Here is an 18,805-nt window from a genome sequence, read left to right on the forward strand (position 1 = left end):
TTTTGGTTTTGTTTCGAAGTATGTGAACTCTTATCCGACATGATTTTCCTTTTGTAAGGTCGACCAATGGAGCTGGATTTTTGTAGTGTTTGGAAGTATATAATATTACTATCTTGCTTGTTTGCCACAAATGCTTTATCAAATCCTGACTTAATTATCCTTTGGTGCAAATAAAGGATGACACGACGCACAAATGGCGAATCACCTGATGAGTGGTCCGAACAATGGAGATTCATCATGGATTCCCTAAATACCATGGCCAATGCCATCCGGAGCCAAGTACGTGCCCAACGAGGCTAGGCTGCAACCGCGGGGATAAACCATCATGAGAATGTGGTTACTTATAAAAAAATCTTAAAGTTAGATTCCTTGACCTTCGCTGGCAAGGTTGATCCAAAGCTCGCTGAGAGTTGGATAGAGGAGACTGAGAGAGCTTTCCAAGTGTTGTTTGTTCCTAATGAGAAAAAGACAGATTTTGGCACATACCGACTCAAGGATAACACTTGCAAATGGTGAGATACAACCCGAGGTGATCATTTTTTCGGAGCGAAAGTTGTCCCCTAGGAAGCATTCTATGAAGCTTTTCTGGCGAACTATTTTCCTCTTCATGCTCGAGACAAAAAGAAGATTGAATTTCTAGAGTTGTGCGAAGGAAACTCAAGTATGGTGGATTATACCACCAAATTTTAAAACTTGGAGCGATATTTCTCTAGCCTATTCGCAAATGATCGTGAGCGGGGTGATAAGTTTGTTTGGGGACTAAAGGAAAGACTTTGTTACCGAGTCCTGACAAGTATGCCCATGACCTTCTCTGCCACTATTGCGTCAACCTCCCTTTTGAGTGATGGGTGTATTGAACAAAAAGCCAGTTGCAGCTGGTGGTTATCCAAAGAAAACTTTCACCGATGGCCACCTTTCCAGAAGAACAATCGAGGAAAGAAGTTTGTTCCTCCAAGCAAAAGGCAGAGACCACAAGGTGGTCCCCAACCCCATCAATAGTCCAATGATGTGTGCCCCATCTGCAAACGGTCACACGATAGAGGGTGCCTTTACTATGACAAGACGGGTCACTACATTTGAGATGGCCACGTCAAATGACCTCAAAAGGAATACATGTGTACCTCAACCTCCTTGACCACCTCAACCACCTCAACAGTAGCAAGTTACCCAGAAGAGGATGGTCAGACGAGTTTATGCCACCTCGGTCAAACAATTGACCAAAGGAGAACTCGTTCAAGGTATCATTCTAGTCATTGGCCAAACAGCTTTAGTACTTTTTTATTGTGCTACCATGCATTCTTTCATTACTATTTGTTAACTCAATCAGAAAGACCAGCCAAAGTTGATGCGTATTCTTTTGAACCAAATCTTACTACTCAAAGACGGAAGACGAGCTCTGCTTGTCTAGTAGGCTTAAAGGAGGAAGACAAGCTTGGCAAAAAATTTAAAAGTAGTTTTTATAAAATAAAATTGTTTGTATGCAAAAATGTTAATAGAAACAAACTTGATACTAGTTTATAATGTAATAGAAACACGTTCCTATGTAAGATGGTATGTGTTTCTCAAGTAATTAGAACGAGTTTCTTAGACATTTGATACTTCTCAATGGTTCCGGGAACGAGTTTTGTACCAATATGTATAAAAAATAAAAAAAATGAAACAAATAAATGTGCACAGGGAGAAAGGCAGCATCATTGGTTCATGGAATGATTATGCTATCACAATTGACAAGTCATATTTCATTTCAAGATCCTTTTAATAGAGAAAAGCCATGCCTGATGACATGACAAAAAAAAATATCACAACAATGAGTTCGCTCACAGCAAACAAATTGACTGCATTAATGCAAAAGAATCAATTACAATTTACATACATTACATTAGATAACCTTTTGTATAGTTGTTACAATACTCTGATTTTGTTTGTGGGCTGTGGATACGGGTCAGTCCAGCAACTGTCATCATTCATTGCCTTGTACCATCTCTCCTGGAAAATCTCTAGCTCACTATAAGACTGTTTTCTAACCTGAGGATCAGCAGCCAACCTTCAGAGAGACAGGAACAAGAAAAGTAAAAACATTATGAAAAGGGTGCTAACATAATATTAACCTCACTCCTCTCACTGTTCACAAGGGACTCTGGAGCCTGCAAACATGACATAATATTTAACTTCAACTTTCACCCAATTACCTGGAAAGCAAGTAGATGTGAAGTTTCTGATGGAAAACATACCCGTTTGGCTGAACGTGTGACGGTTTCTGACCGAGAAGGTCGACCTTGGCTTCCCTGCGATGTCTGGATGTTTATAACAACTTGGTCAAAAGCAGTCACAGGAGTAACAAAGCCATCTGCCTAAGCTAACCGGTTATTAAGTGTCACTAATTTTTTCAATGAAGCTTCTCGTGATTGGATCTCACCACCATCCAGATGCATGGGTAAGTCACCCGTCTTTTTCAATGATTGGAACCTCTCAATTGGTTAACAAATGAATATGTTGCAAGCAACCCTTCTTGAGATTCAGATCACAGCAACCTTTCAAACACTAATGATGGAACAACCATGGTACAAAGGATAAACAAGCCACCAGACCAGAGTCCACTGATGGTTCTTTCCAAGTAATGCAAAAGTCAACAAATGACAGTTCCAGCTTGAAAGCTGACAATGGGCAAGGTAGTGTTGGCAAATGAGCTACTAATTTTGGTTTCAAGCCACTAGTAGCTCCAGTCATAAGTCACTGGTGAAAACCTAGCTTTAACTATTTTCATCCAAATGAGCTACAACATCATGAACCTTTAATAAAAGCACGTTAATTTGTTACCTTGTTTTGATCCAAATGGCCAAGCGTAGGTATACCAAGATGAACGATATATTCACTATCAACCACCCCAACATTTTTGCTCCTGTCCCCCTATTAGAAAAGTGTGGTTTAGAATGCAACCCTGCAATAAGAGTGCTCAAAAAAGAGAGGGTTAAGAATCCACACCTGTGCACAGTAACCAAGCTTCATGTCCAGGCCCCATGCATGAATCAAGTCGTTCTGCAGAATCAGATCAAAGTTGGACAATGACAATGTAAGAATGTGAGGCAAAGTTGAATACCTTTATCTCAAAATATTTAAATCAGGCAAAATATGAAATCAATTCTGTTGTAAAATGAATTCATCATGAATGAGGAACTAGTACCAAAGCATATAGCAGTTTTACTGACCAAACCCATTTAAACTTAACTACAACCATATAAATGGGGTTGCAAACTTAATTAATTTATTCACTTACATTGGTTACGTCAAATTCAAACAGAAGATATTCAAGGACAGCACACATACAAAAACAAACAAGGAACCACCTGCCATTTTGGTAAGATTTCATCAGTAAAGTGATCAAGAAAACTGCATAGGAGCGCCCTATTACACTTAACAGTCAGAGATGCAAGTGATGCAGATGTAGTAAACAACTAACCCTCTACATGCCGGTTTAGCCCACACAAATCCACCACCTACATTGTCACATTTGACAAAGCTAAAACAATCAAACCAAGGTTGTACATATCGTACTGTATCGTACGATACATATCGCTACTATGAAGAAAATGATACGACACAATACAGGTCGACAAACTTAAAAAAGGGCTGAATCGTTGCTTTTTAGGTTTTAAAGACCTCTTGAGGGCCGACCCCCTCATTTGTGTAGAGGTCATTAGAGGGGTATTCACGCACCCTATGAGTCGTGAGAGCAATTTCGAGACCGATCCGTGCGCAAGGAAGAAGGCTTTTGCAATTTGCTTTAGTAAGAATGCATTTCCACAAATTTTTCACTCAAGTGAATTAAGGTAAAAAATCTCTATTATGAGTAAAATTACAAAAGTACCTTCCAAAAAAAATTTGTCTCAAGGGGCACAGGCCCCCTACAACCCCCCCCCCCCCCCCCCCCCCCGTGAACTTGGATCCACAAAAATTAGAGATTTATATCAAGATAAAAATCAAGCTCCATATTCCTCTAACAAAGATGGCATCATATGATCCAACATGACAATGAGGCACTCAAGTAATGAGTAAAAATCGATTGAAAATTGAGTGCAACTATTGCCATAATATTTTTATTTATGTAATATGAAAGTATGAATCTTGTAGCATGTTCTTAATTGCAAAATATTTAATATTTTGCATTGTTCTTGTTAGATAGTTGATGTTTGATAATGTCTTATGCAGCTCATAGAGACATAAATGCTTCATACGTGACTTTATGGTTGTATTGTGTGCAATTCATCGTTGTTTCATGCATAGTTATCAAAAATGTGCCTCAAGGCACAAATAGCGCGCCTCGCCTTGAGGCACAGGTAAATAGAGCAACAAAGAAAGGAAAAGAAAGAAAAAAAAGAAAAGAAAAGAAAAGAAAGGAAGGAAGAAAGAAAGAAAAAAGAAGGAAGAAATGAAGAAAAGAAAGAAAAAGAAAGAAAGGAAGGAAAGAAGAACGGAAGAAAGAGAAAAAAAGAAAGAAAAAGCAAGAAAGAAGTAAAGAAAAAGAAAGAGAGAGGGATAGAGAGCCAGAAAAAAAAAGGACCATTTATGTTTGCAATTTTCTGTAGAAGAAGAAAAAATGTTAATTTCGCTATTTATTTGCAATTTTCTGTTTCTTATTGATTGTTACTTTATCAATAAATCATTTCTATTATTTATTTGTATTTGTAGATATTTTTAAAGGTTTTTTTTTAAGTTACAAAAAAAAAAATCTGAGGCTTATGCCTTACACCTTACACCTTACACCTTACACCTTACACCTTACACCTTGAGGCTTACACCCCGCTTCAATTTTTGGTGGAGCACTACACTATACCACAACGCTTTTCACAACATTGGTTTCATGTGTTATGATTTTTTTTAGAAATTTTGTTTATTTTTTTATTTTTATGTTTTTTTTTTTTGGAATTTTATGAAAATTTCTATTAAAAAATTATGATTTTTTATGATATGATAGGTATCTTATTTTGGGTCCAACTGATACGGGGCAACGATATGATACTTTTTTTTTATGACGAGGAACCCTCGCCAAAGTGAAGAAAACCCCGGGTGGGGCCCATGACTACCTTGCCTTATGTTACGAGACTTACACCCTTGAATCAAACCATACTAACTGATGGAGCCCAGGAATAGCCAAAAACATCTTATCTGCAGGGAAAATAAAACAAAAAACAGATGATAATTGGCCACAAAATTTTCCCACATGATATATGTTTTTTTTCCGCCTAATATATGCTGGTTACTCAACTAAGATTGTCACTTCTGCATCATTTCAACTGCTAGCTGGTTGCAATCAGCTGTCATGCAATTGTCGACATAAAAATGGACCACCTTGTGGTGATGATCAGGGATCTGTATAATATATCTATCAAGAGGACATGGATATACACAACTAGAGAAGCTGGATCTGCTATTATGTTTCAATAGTCTTATTAAATTCAAAACAAATTATCACAGCTGACGTTCTTATAGCATTTAAAATGTATCAAGCAAAAGAGGCATAAAGAAAGAAGATCAACTAGAAAAGAAAAGCTAGCCTCTAGATGGGCCTCATTGAAGCAAAGTGGATAGGGCAATGCCATGGTAAAGCAATGAAGAGAAATACTAAAGAATAATAATCTCTGTTAATAGTTCATGTTCTCATGAGTTTGATCAAAATGTGCACATTACCATAATAAATAGTTGATTAAAAACAAGTTAAAATGCCAAAGATTTTACATTTTTTTCATCAAAGAAAAAGTAAAATGTCTAAAACATTATAAATAAACATCAAACATGTGTCAATAGAGCAATGTGAGACCATAAATCAGAGTTACCGGAAGCTTCTTAGATAGGCGGGAAGCCCACTTTCCGGAAACTCGCTTCGGAAGCGCAATACTCCTCGATTTCAAAACTTGATGAGAACCTCGATTTCCCCCATGCTTCTCCTATGCTTTTCACATGCTTCATCTATTCTTCTTATATGTTCTCTTACTCAACTTTTCATGTTTTTTGTGTTTTATCTCATTCTTCTCACTTATTTCCATGTGTTTTCTCTAAATTGGTAGTCCTCATTTTTAGATTTTGTTAAAAATTTAATTCTTATCAGTGTTGTGAAAAGCGTTGAGGCGTAGCGAGGCACTCCACCAAAAACCGAGGCGAGGCGTAAAGTGTAAGCCTCGACATTTTTTTTTTGAAAACTTTAAAAAAATTATAAAAAAAATATCTAAAAATACAAATAAATAAAGAAATGCTTTATTGATGAAATAACAACCAATAAAAAATAGAAAATCTCAAATAAGTACTAAAAAATATGAGATGAACATATAAAAGTAACTAAAAACTGATTACATAACTGGAAAATATATGAGATTAACCAACAAAAGTTAAAATATACTAAAAAAATGATTACATAACTGAAATAACTGGAAAATATATGAGATTAACCTACAAAAGTTCAAATATACGAGATTATTATAAAAAATATGAGATTAACATATAAAAGTAACTAAAAAACTGATTACATAACTGGAAAATATATGAGATTAACCAACAAAAGTTAAAATATACTAAGAAACTAATTACATAACTGAAATAACTGGAAAATATATGAGATTAACCTACAAAAGTTCAAATATATGAGATTATTATAAAAAATATGAGATTAACATATAAAAGTAACTAAAAAACTGATTACATAACTGGAAAATATATGAGATTAACCAACAAAAGTTAAAATATACTAAGAAACTGATTACATAACTGAAATAACTGGAAAATATATGAGATTAACTTACAAAAGTTAAAATATGAGATTATTCTAAAAAATATGAGATTAACATATAAAAGTAACTAAAAAACTGATAAAATAACTGGAAAATATATGAGATTAACCAACAAAAGTTAAAATATACTAAGAAACTGATTACATAACTGAAATAATTGAAAAATATATGAGATTAACCTACAAAAATCTTGTTGATTATGTCTTAGAAATCTTGTTGTACAAAAAAAAATAATAATAATTTGTGCCTCATGCCTCAAGGTGAGGCGCGCCTTCTGTGCCTCAAGGCGCGTTTTTGATAACACTGATTCTTATACTAAAAAATCATAAAATTTAAGAAGTCACATTTATTTTAGTTTTTATTTGTATTTCATTTTGATTCTCATTCAATTCTTATATTTTTTTTTTATTTCTCGCTTCCCACTTTCTATACATTTTAAAATGCATCGCTTCTTACTTTTGCTTCTCGTATCGTTTTCCGCTTCCACTTCCTAGTCTGGAAACTTTGCCATAAATCCATAATGAATAAGCATCTCAAGTATCTCACAAGAGCTCCACACATCTGGCTAGGTAGGTTGGTTTAAGCCATTCGAGTTGAAGGATGTCATGAGTTTGATAACCCAGGGTGTGCATCCCTGGACTTATGGCCAACGCAGCAGGGTTCCTAGTGGGCAGGGGAGGCGAAGGAGGGGCTTTAACCGCTTGGGAATGGGCCATATGACACAGTGTGTCTCCTGGGCCCCACCACCTGATCCAAGGTTTCCCCTCGATAAATATCCAAAAAAAACCCAGCAGCTCAGGTAAATATCCCGTAAACAACTAGGATTCACAATATAACTTTCTAATACACCTGTTACAATATGAGAATCAAACCATTTAAACCTGAATTATTTGATAAGAATCCATCAGTTATATCTCTAGAAAACAATAAAACATTAGAACCTACTGCCACACCTGGATCATGTACCATGCACACCGCCAGGCAGCTCTTGAGAACACAGGGGCCATCATCTCCACCCAACTGAAATAGGAGATAAAGAACCACATTTATGCAATCCTTGGATGGCAGATTTATGAATCAACAACTCTCAGAATAAAATATTCAGGCACATTTAGATATTTTTTTGAGAGAAATGCACATTTAGATATTCAATCAAGACGTTCTCCATTAGTCTTTGAATATTTACCTGATTCTCATGCTTTAAAATTTAGCACGTATGTAACTAACGTGGATAAGCCACTATAGCATAGACCTAGAAAAATTTTTGTTTGTTAAAATTTAATCATTTTGCGGGAAAACTATGGCACTATGTCAAATATTCCTTGTGAAGAATTTGGATTCAGAATGTGCAGTGATCATGTACTTTTGCAATGTTTTCAACAGCAGAGGCTGTGGAATGCCTGACACTCATTCAAGAGAAACATATATAGAATAAGAATAAGAAAAACATGTACTTCTAAAAGATAGAAAAGAAAAGACCTAAAGTTCCATCTTCGGAACAAAATTTAAATAACCAAAACACACCCATACCCAGTGCATGGTGGTGCAGTGCTGTTCTCATAGCACCTCCCACTACCACGGAATTTGTATGTTCTCCTGCAATATAGAAAATCAATATCATGCTTAAAGTAGACTGGTTACAGTGATTTCTAAAATTTTGATTTCCAAGAATGCATTTGACAACCTGTGAACTCTTGATTTTTTCACGCGCACAGTAATTCGATGATGCACCTCTGACCTAGTAGGGTCCAATGCTGGCTGAGATACCTCCAGACCTTCATCTTCAACGATGGACAAATAACTACCAAGAACAACCTTTCAATGTCAGTTTTCTGAGAAACATCTAATCAGGAAATTCTATCTGTATGACATTGCTGATCATTATGAAGCTGTAAACTCATTAGGAACTGGAAACAGAAAAAGGAATTACATGGGTATAGACCATGAATACACTAATAATACTTGAAACTACATGGACATAGACCATGAACACACCAAATAAAGACAAACAACACAAAGTGACACAAAATAATATTTGGAGTATCCAAAAACCATAATCATTTTATAGACCTTCCACATTTACTTAGATCCATTTAAGAAAGTGAAGCACCCAAAGTTTGTGTTTTTGGTCCACGTAACAGATTTACCACTATACATTATGATCATCAGTAGCTTATAGCACACAGAATACAAAGATCAGGATTAAAAAGAAATAGAAATGAAATTTAAGAATGTTGGAGCAAACATACCGAACAGGATTAAAATTTTGTACTCCAAGGTCCTCATCCCAAAGGAAAATATAATTGTATTCAGCAACTATATCTGGATGCAAGAAACGCTTGGCAAACCACCTATTCAACATCAAAAGATTTACCATGAAACTAAAAGATACAGGAAAATTATCCTACTTAATTTAAAGCAGAATCAAATACAAGAAGGCTGTACCACATTACACCCTATAGGGGAACAACAGTAAGTCCAACTATGCTACCCAGTAAACTACAATGATCAGAAAAAAATCACCATTTAGTTTGGTTGATTGCAGAAACATGCAACACATTATCACTCCACTGCAGATCCCTCCACTGATCTACAACACCATCATAGTGGAAGAGCATAACTGTGAAGTTACTTGGAGGAAACTGAAATTTGAAGTGTAAAACCAATTATTAGGAAACCTTGAGTAGAGGAAGAAATAAGAATTGAAACCCAAACAGAACTTCTGATATATACCCTCCTAACAATACGATTCACGTTTTCCTTCTGTCCTACACCAACTGCAATTGCCAGTAAACTTTTCTTAAATATTTCCTCTCTTTTCATCTGAATGAAACGAATTTTAATGTCAGTACAAAAGCTCTAAAATGCAGAAATAAGTACAAAAAAAGAGAATATAGCAAACTAACAAATCACAGTTTGAAACTTACTAATTAGCTTAACCATCTGATGATGCTAAGGTGCATATGTTATACTGTTGCTATGGAATCATAAACTAGACATTCTATTAAACTACTGTTGCATATCTAGGTAATTTTGAAATTAGAATAATGCATCCTTCATTGTTTTAAATACCCACGGCACTATTTTGACCACAAGCAGCAAGTTGATCTCCTGATATTTTGAAATAAAAAAATGATGTGCATGTGCTCTTGAGGTTCTGTTGTTGCTCATAGTTTTGCCAGCTGAACACACCTGATCTTTCGAGGCACCCCATAGCCTCCTCATTTCCAAATTAGAAGTATCACTCACTATGCCTTTAGGCAATGACTCAGTTCCATGAGCTCGACACTGAATCTGACAACCAGATAAAGAATGTCAGGAATTATATAGAGTATTTGTCAAAGATTTCTTTGAAAGCTAGCACAGAAATGATCAACAAATTCCGATCAGAAAGTCGCAGTGTACACACACAAAGTAAACATATACTAGATTCCAAATCAAAAAACTAAAAATGATGGCGAAGAGAATGGAACCTTGCATTGGCTAGTCTCTGAATCTTGCAATGGACTAACTACTCCCCACCTTGATACTCTCTGCAGAGCATAAAGGCATATCAATTTCTTCTTTCCTTGAGTGTGTATATATATATATATATAGAATAAATGTGAGTAAAATACATTGTCTAATGAAAGGAGGATAGACAATATCTATTAACAGCATCAAAAGCTAGAAAAATGAATTAGAATATAAAAAGGACCACATGATTACTAATAAACACAAATTCTGACAGTTTGGCTTCAGAAAGTAAGAGTACAGCTTTGAACTATGAGCAATGGGATAAAATTTCACCAACTCACATCCTTAAAATCAGAAACAACAAAAGTGCTTCCCACATAAAAAACGATGACTAGCAAAGATACTGATGGCAGGAGTTTGGTCGGTAAGAATCTCCAATTTGTTGCTTCTGTTAATGACGGAGCCTGGTACAAGATGACAGCAAATAAAGAAATGGGCCAACAACAGCGAAAAAAAATCATTTTGCCAAATTAAAACATTCAGTATGCATCTTAGCACAAAATCTTGTCCAAGCTACAGTTGAGTATGCTGTGCTAACGTCAGAAACAGGAAACAAATGGTGCAAACCAATAGCAAGATTATGGTACATGGTGGAATAATTCATGAAAGCAACAGACAAAATGACAGATGGGAAGGGCTCTAGTATGTGGTTCTACCACAACCCAACTTACTCGCCTTTAACAATGTCCACATTGGCAAGGACATGTGTCCTTAAGCATATGCACTTCTAATTATGGACTTATGGAAAATTCACTGATTACTAAAGACATGCAAATATATACAGCATGAAACCACAAATAATATGGGCAAACTTGATGTTCAAACTAATGCTTAAATACAAAATTTTCTCTAACTAAAACAACAATTACATCCTTCATGGATGTGAATCTGTTCTAAAACTAATGGTTGTTTTGTGTTTGTTTGTGTGTGTAGGGTAAAATATTTGGTAGTAGGTACCAAACTATTGAGGTAGAAATCATAAGTTGATTCAATCTGACCATATAGATGTGTTCAACAAGGCTTGTTTGGTGAGGAACAAACCTAGGATCATGTTTTTTTCTGAGCCATCAAATTTTGATACATTGTGGTCCTTTGATTTCTGAATCCCATGGAAAACCTACTTACATGTCACAATCCCGTGATTCAAAAAACACTTCCTACTAAACAAATCATTGTACGGTCGGACCTAAAAAAAATTTAAAAAAATAAAGGTGATTTAATTCCATCCCTTCATTTAGTAACAATATATATATATATATATATATATATATATATATATATATATATATATATATATATACTGCAGTCACGTAATCTAATTTTTAATGTTTAATAATTAGTCATGATAACTAGAACATTGTACGTTATAATTGTTGCCGGTGACTGAGTTTGGTGTCATCAGTCATTGAGTTGGGCATGCCATTAGTTCACAACTATGTGGGTATGTTGCATTGCCAAGAAAATGGCATTGCTTTTCAGGTTGCCCAAATTTTAGACGTTATATATATGATGTAACCTGAAAAGCAATGCCACTTTCTTGGCAAACGCAACATACCCACATAGTTGTGAACTAATGGCATGCCCAACTCAATGACTGATGACACCAAACTCAGTCACTGGCAACAATTATAACATACAATGTTCTAGTTATCATGACTAATTATTAAACATTAAAAACTAGATTACGTGACCGCCGTGGGAAATATAACACTTTTGCAAAGTTAGGAAGGAGTATAGGTTGCACTATATATGATGTAACCTGCAGCCATAAGACTAGCAAACTAATTGTTATCAGATATTTAAGGAACCAATGTATGTTAACTTTCATCCCTAGACGTGTAAAGCACAAACCAAGACCTCAAGACTCTCCACAAAATAAAGAAATTTCCAGTTCAATCCTTCCATATTAAAAGTCCATCCTTTTAATCATTGGCACATTCCAATGATCCAATATAGCATCGGTATAGATCTTATCATCTGACTAAAATCCAAGGCCAACTTGTAATTCAACAAACTTGAAAAAAATAGCAAATGTGCTTGTGTAGCAAGCATGATGACTTTTCTAATTGTCAATGCTGGAGGATGAATTGCACCATCCCTGGTGAAAAACAAGGTTAACAGCCTAATTAATAATCTATCTGCATAGAAATTGACAAAACAGGAATATAATATGCACTTGCCCGAGAGATATCTGACAAAAGTGTACAATAGATGCTTTAATGAAGAGATAAATAGAAAGAATATCAGGGACGTGATGCCTAAAAAGCTACAGAATCCATCCCTTAGAGTGCACAAAACAAGGTATACAAAGCAGTCACAAGAAATTAGATCCAACCATAATACCCTTATTTTAAATTATGCTTGCTGAAAAGAAAATGTCACACAAATACCTACCATACTAAAATAAAACATATAAGGGTTCTGATTTTCTCCTTAAAAATCCAGTGGTTTTTATTTTTGTTTTGCTTTTTTGCCATAAGAACTGGGGGATTTCCTTCAATGGGATTTGAACCCACTTGGCTAAAATGGTGCAATCTGACTAGGATAACTCTCAACCTAAAAGTAATACAATTTAAGACAATAACAATAAGATAATCTGCATGACATCAAATTAGTGAAGTTTATCCAACATGAAGTAATGAATATCCATGCTATAATCAACAACTTAGAAACTAGTGGCTCTCATATTGAAGCAAAATAATGATGTCAGGAAAAGTAAACATCAATATGACATAGAAAGATAAATATGAAATTGACATATAGAGAATGCTTACAACTGAAAAACAGTTGCATCTCCCAAACAGATTGCAGACCCAGTTCTTTATTGTCATCTTCCATGAAACACCAAATAATCAATATAAACTCCTGATTGTGAAATTTACAAGAAAAAAAAAAGGTGGCTTCAGATGGTACCTCCATGCAGACATAAAAACAAGGAAACACAAGAAGGCAAATGTCAAGAATTCAGAAAAAGTTATATCCGATATGAGTAGGAAAAAAGGACAATATATATGCACAAGTGAGAGCACTTGACAGAAATAAATAAATACACACACACATTACAATCACAGAAAATTAAGGAGAAACATCAAAGATGGTTTGGGCCTTTTGCTCAGTGGGAATATTAATAAAATGCAATTAGAAGGAATTGGCCAGCTTCAGATAGGAAGGAATAGAGAAGCAAGACTTGTAAAGTTGACCCCCACATAGCTGGATAAGGTTTGTGTGTGTGTGTGTGTGTGTGCACATGCGTGTGTGTGTGTGTGTGTGTGTGTGTGTAAGCATTATGTATCCTCCATAGAAGATTCTATGAGCTAAATCCATTTCTACTACCAGTTATTTAAAAGGTTTTTTTGTATGAAAAAAAAAAGTGAGTGAAAGATACCAAAAAACTGAATTCCATGAATCTAAGAAACAGCGATAAGTTATGCATGAATCTGATGTTTGCAAGGGCGTGTATGAGACCCCTACTCATCCATCAGTCATCAATAAATTCATACAAATTTAAAGGCTTACATTTTCAAAATGTAGAGAGAGAGAGAGAGCAATTGCAAAGACAATACCGTTCTTTCTTTCGACAGACAAGAGTCCAAGTCAAACATGGCTAGGATATATGGCATTAAATGACTCAAGGTTCAAACCAATATCAGGAATCTTGCTAAATCTAAATTTTTTTGTTTTCCTGGGAAATCTCAGACAAATATTTTTAAAAATAATCAAATTAAAGAATATAAAGAACATATAAAAAAACTGTGATATATAGCATTCAATGTCTCAAACCGATGCAATTAATGCTAAATTTAAAAGTTTTGTTTTTCTGGGAAAATCTCAGGAAAATATTGTTTATATATAACAAAAAAAAACATATACAAAAATGTAAACAAATTAATAAAAAATAAAACATAAAAAGTGTCAACATCGCATTAATATCACAAATAAAATGCAATATTTTTCAAAATATAGTGATTTTATCGTGATACCTTCTGAAATATCAGAATACTGCTGATATCTGTTACATAGTCCCAGACCACATCTACAAGACTACATTATCAATACCAACATCAAATCAGATTCTATATAACAGCATCACCATGTTTAGGAAACACAACAGACTGATTTTCTTTCGAGCTAAAAGCGTGACAATTAAATCTAACCAAAACGACCCATCACAATCTGCATACATGCAGAGGGTGGTTGGAATTGCATCATTTACACAGGAAATTAGGATAATTTTGGAAATCGAAGTGCACTTCATACTCAATTTCACTCATTATCCTACTTTTCTAGAGAAAGGGGTGCATCAGAACACATCCATATGGTGAATGGCAATTCTCTAAGCCTTCTACCCGCTTATTTGGGGCACAAAACCACCATTCAATACAAACCACCTACATAGACCCCCTCCAAAAAAAAAATAAAAAGGCTCTGGATTGCATGCATTTCAGTGAATGTTCTAATTCAACAGGAAGCAAGAAAACTCAAAACTAGAAAGCAAACCAAAAACTATAAGCCAAAAAAAGCACTCGGAAAAACGGAAATCCCACAATCAATTCATATCAAAAGACCGATATAGAGAAAACAGGCACCTTATTTCAAGAGATGATCATCACTCAGACCTTTACCAAATCTCTGTCCGCTCCGCAAAAATCAACGCTTCCTTCTTCTTCTTTTTCTCTAATCAGTATCGTCTATTATATGGTCTACCTAATCACGACCACCTATCGATTCCCACTCACCACCAATCTTATAAACAAACTTAACTTGTTCTTCAGACAAAAATCCCTATAGAAACCAAAGAAACTAACAAATTATTGCCGTAAAATAAAAGAAGAGTAATTTTTCACAGGGAAACAAGTAATAAAATAGGAAATACTCAACAAAGTAATAACAATCAGGCCGAATGAATATATATATATATATATATATATATATATATATATATAGAGAGAGAGAGAGAGAGAGAGAGAGAGAGAGAGATGCAGTGAGGGGCTTGACCTCCAGAATCGTCAAAGTTCCGGCGAGGGTCGTCAGAACTCAGGAGAGAGCTTCCTTCCTTCTTCCGGTCAACCAGACATAAGCATATCTGGAATTCGCAGTCTCCTCCCACCGAGAGAGAGAGAGAGCTGTGTTGAGGAATTTACCGCCAGAAACGTCAAAGTTCCGAGGAGGGCCCTCAGAATTCCGGCTAGACCTTCCTTCTTCCGGCCAACTTTATTAACGAATATCTGGGTTTCTCGTTGCGTCTCTCAAAAAGAGAGAGAGAGAGAGAGAGAGAGAGAGAGAAGCGAGTCAACAAGAGGGAAGAATGAAAGCGGAAGCACGCTTTATCGGTAGTGCAAGAAAGGGACGAGGAGCCCGCAAGGAAATCTCCAAGAGAGAGAGAGAAACCGTTTTTGCCGAGGGTAGATCAGGTGATCTGTCAAATCATTTTAAGGAAGTGATTTGACATCTTCACCGTCCCTTGATTCATCTCAAAGGTCATGTTCTTTGTGCATTTTATATTGTAGACGGTGAGGATGCCAAATCACTTTTAAGCAGATCACCTGACCTGCTCTCGTTTTTTTCTTAGATACGTGCTCTAACCCCACGCCTAGATTTTGCCCACCTCACACGATACGCTGCACTGCAATCACACACACGCGCGCCCTCTTCGCTCGCGTGCTCACTTGGCTCTGCCGGTATTAATCACAGTACAACGGTTACTTGCGTTTACTTATTACTGACGGAGAGTTCACTCTTTCCTTCCTTTTCTTTCTTATGGTTATGTCTCTGACCGTTTAAAAAATTCGATCTCTAAATGTCCATATCGCCCTTATAATTCCTTTTACAAACTTGGTTATCGAGTAAATTTCTAATACAAACATGGTTTAGCGGCTGTTTTTATTTTTGTTTTTGTTTTTGTTTTTTTTAGCATATGGGGCTCGTTTGTTTCCTACAGTTTTCGTGATAAATTTTATCGATTTGTTTCGCAAACAAACCGCCTCCAGGACCGCAGACCTAGTCGAGCTGACTCTACCTGTTATATTGTTGTCCTGGCAGCGTAAAACTCCGTCAGCTTTCCCTTTCACCCACATAAAGTCACCTAGCTTAGGTTTACCAAGGGGGTGACACTCATGAGATTTGAACTTTTAGCGAATGAATGACACCCATGAGATTTGAACTTAAACTGTCCGCTTAGCAGCCTAGGCCCCCATCCTGCTATGCCAAACCCCTCGGGGTTAGTTTTCATGAAAAATTGCTCAGCACGTATCATTTTCCATTTATTTTCCTTTATAAGTGAAACAAATGTAAGAAAATCATGGTGCATAAGTCCCATGCCTAGTACAAGTGAACCTTAGTTTTTTCCACATCTTTCTTTTCAGCTAAATTCTTTTTTTTTTCTTTTAAAAATCTGTGATCACAAGGGCTTCACTCATCTGGTAAGAACGATTTGTCAATGTCACCAAGGTGACGGGATGTTACAAGTTCGAAACTCATGGGTGGCATTCATTGGCTTCAAGTGTACTCCCTAGTGCACAGAGAGAGGGCTATTTTTATAGTTTTGTACCCAGTGCCGTCCGATGTCACAAGCATCATTCTAAAAAAAATTTTGGGATAAACAGAAAAATACTATTTTCAAAAACTTAAGAAAAGTATACTTGAAAAATAAAAAATAATGTGTGAAAATGGTAAGAAATGTACCAATGATATAAAATTGTTTTTAAAGCACCCATGTCATGATAAAAACCTGGATGGATTAGGCCCCAACAAGCACTTTACCATTTTTTTTTTTCTGAATGACAAGCTCGGGTTAGGCGAATCCCTACCTGAACAACAGCCGCCCCATATGGCAGAGGGTTTCGATCTTGGGTCATCAGCTTGACACAGGACCTCGCTTACCACATGGGATACCATCTCTCACTTTACCACTGCATCAAGCAATTGCCTTTCAAAGTCCGATCAGGTAGGCCTGCTGTATTCTTCAATTCTTCAGCATAGATAACCCTTATGTCCACGTGGCAAGCAGGGTGGTTATGAGGGTGCTGAGATGAAGGCACCAGATCAAACCCTGCTGGCGCACGAGAGATGGGCCATGTAAGACAGGGTGATCGTGGGGCCCCACCCGGAGTTTTTTTTCATTTGGGTGAGGGTTCTTAGTCATAAAAAAAAGATAACCCTTATGTCATTAAGACATGGTATGTCAAATACTTATGGCATGGATCGAGAATATATTGTTAATGATTATATTATTATATACATATCAATTTTTTCTAATCATAATCATTAAACAATGTGTTGTATTTTTCAAGAATTTTTTTTTTTATACTCCAAGGAACCCCTATCCCCACCCCCACGCACAAATCACCCACTCCACTTTGGATGGCTCCCGTTGGTAAAACCCTTGAGTTCCTCCCTGCCCACCAGAGAAGAGTACACCCAGCTTCAACCTTGCAGCAAGGAACACCAGTGGGTTTCAAACTTGTGACATCCATTCAACTTGGCGATGTTCACAATACGCCCTACCAGATGAGCGGAACTCTTATGGAAAAAAAAAACTCACTTAACATGGGATTTATTGCAAACTCTTGAGTTTTTTCATCCGGACTAGTCTGAAATTCGAACATTGTGAGAATTCATTATAGAACTAATTCCAACCTCTCTAACCAATATAGCCAGATTTATAAAAAATTGCCTGAAAGTTTAAGACAGCAATTTCTAGTGAGATTTTCAATCCGTGACAAATATCGTGATATTTACCATTTTAGCAGATATTTATTGCGAGATTTTTATTTTTAAATGTGTTTTATTTATATTTTCCTATAAAAAATATTTTTTATATTTTTAAATGTATTTTATTCCCAAAGATCTTGCCAAAAAAAATGCGAGATTTTGCCATTTTTAACTTTTGTCACTATGATTCCAACTACTGTGACGTCCCAATCAATGCGTTGAAAATCAGGACAGAATTCTAGCTAACCCGAACAAGCTCCTCTCTTAAATTGTGCACCATATTCACTTTCACCAACCAAAAAGGGCCAAAGAAAATAAAGTCACCACTTGACCTTGAATCTTGCCACAATGGACAAAAGGCCCTAAGACCCACACCCTATTTTAGAAACCTAAGCCCTAAACTTAACCTACCATCATGCCGTTTCCGAACCAGTTGCAACCCTAATAAAGTTGTTATTTGCATATTGTCTATAAGGTGGCATGCACTCAACGGGTCAATGTGTTTTTGTTAGTTTTTTTTTTTTTTATGCAGAAAAAACACCTTCAATCGGAGACCTAACCGCGCTGGCTTTGCCTACCATACTTACAGTTGTTGTCCTGGCAACGTAAAACTCCATGAGCATACCCTTTGCCTTCGGGGAGTCGCCACACTTTACATGGTGAATACTTATAGAAGTTTTAACTGCACCTACGTTTGTCACATTAAGTGTGATCGATTTCATGAACTTGGTCATGTTTCATTTTATGAACTTGGTTACAATTCACATGATTTTATGTTAGGGTTGGACACCTTTAGTATA

The 18,805-nt window shown here is 36.0% G+C and overlaps 1 protein-coding gene across 4 annotated transcripts; it reads right to left on the bottom strand.

Moving 5' to 3' along the window:
- Positions 1 to 1,799: 1,799 nt before the first annotated feature.
- Positions 1,800 to 17,828, bottom strand: LOC149851348 (uncharacterized). 4 transcript variants are annotated; one of them, XM_090000259.1, is made up of 17 exons: positions 15,291 to 15,590; positions 14,882 to 15,077; positions 13,070 to 13,126; positions 10,577 to 10,699; positions 10,253 to 10,312; positions 9,972 to 10,073; positions 9,513 to 9,602; positions 9,303 to 9,421; positions 9,029 to 9,130; positions 8,464 to 8,580; positions 8,310 to 8,375; positions 7,733 to 7,799; positions 2,983 to 3,036; positions 2,818 to 2,907; positions 2,232 to 2,294; positions 2,109 to 2,144; positions 1,800 to 2,025 (listed from the first exon to the last, which is right to left on the bottom strand). In XM_090000259.1, exons 3-17 carry the CDS (start codon positions 13,124 to 13,126, stop codon positions 1,903 to 1,905), a joined length of 1,269 nt encoding a protein of 422 aa, XP_089856385.1. In that variant the 5' UTR covers positions 14,882 to 15,077; positions 15,291 to 15,590; the 3' UTR covers positions 1,800 to 1,902. The 4 variants fall into 4 exon arrangements, with proteins under 4 accessions (XP_089856385.1, XP_089856375.1, XP_089856402.1 ...); XM_090000249.1 differs by having other exon boundaries at positions 13,070 to 13,160; XM_090000276.1 differs by lacking the exon at positions 13,070 to 13,126 and having other exon boundaries at positions 15,291 to 17,828.
- Positions 17,829 to 18,805: the final 977 nt, after the last annotated feature.

The sequence above is a fragment of the Nuphar pumila genome, chromosome 1, assembly GCF_984573655.1.
Source record: "Nuphar pumila chromosome 1, dmNupPumi1.hap1.1, whole genome shotgun sequence".
NCBI classification, from domain to species: domain Eukaryota; kingdom Viridiplantae; phylum Streptophyta; class Magnoliopsida; order Nymphaeales; family Nymphaeaceae; genus Nuphar; species Nuphar pumila.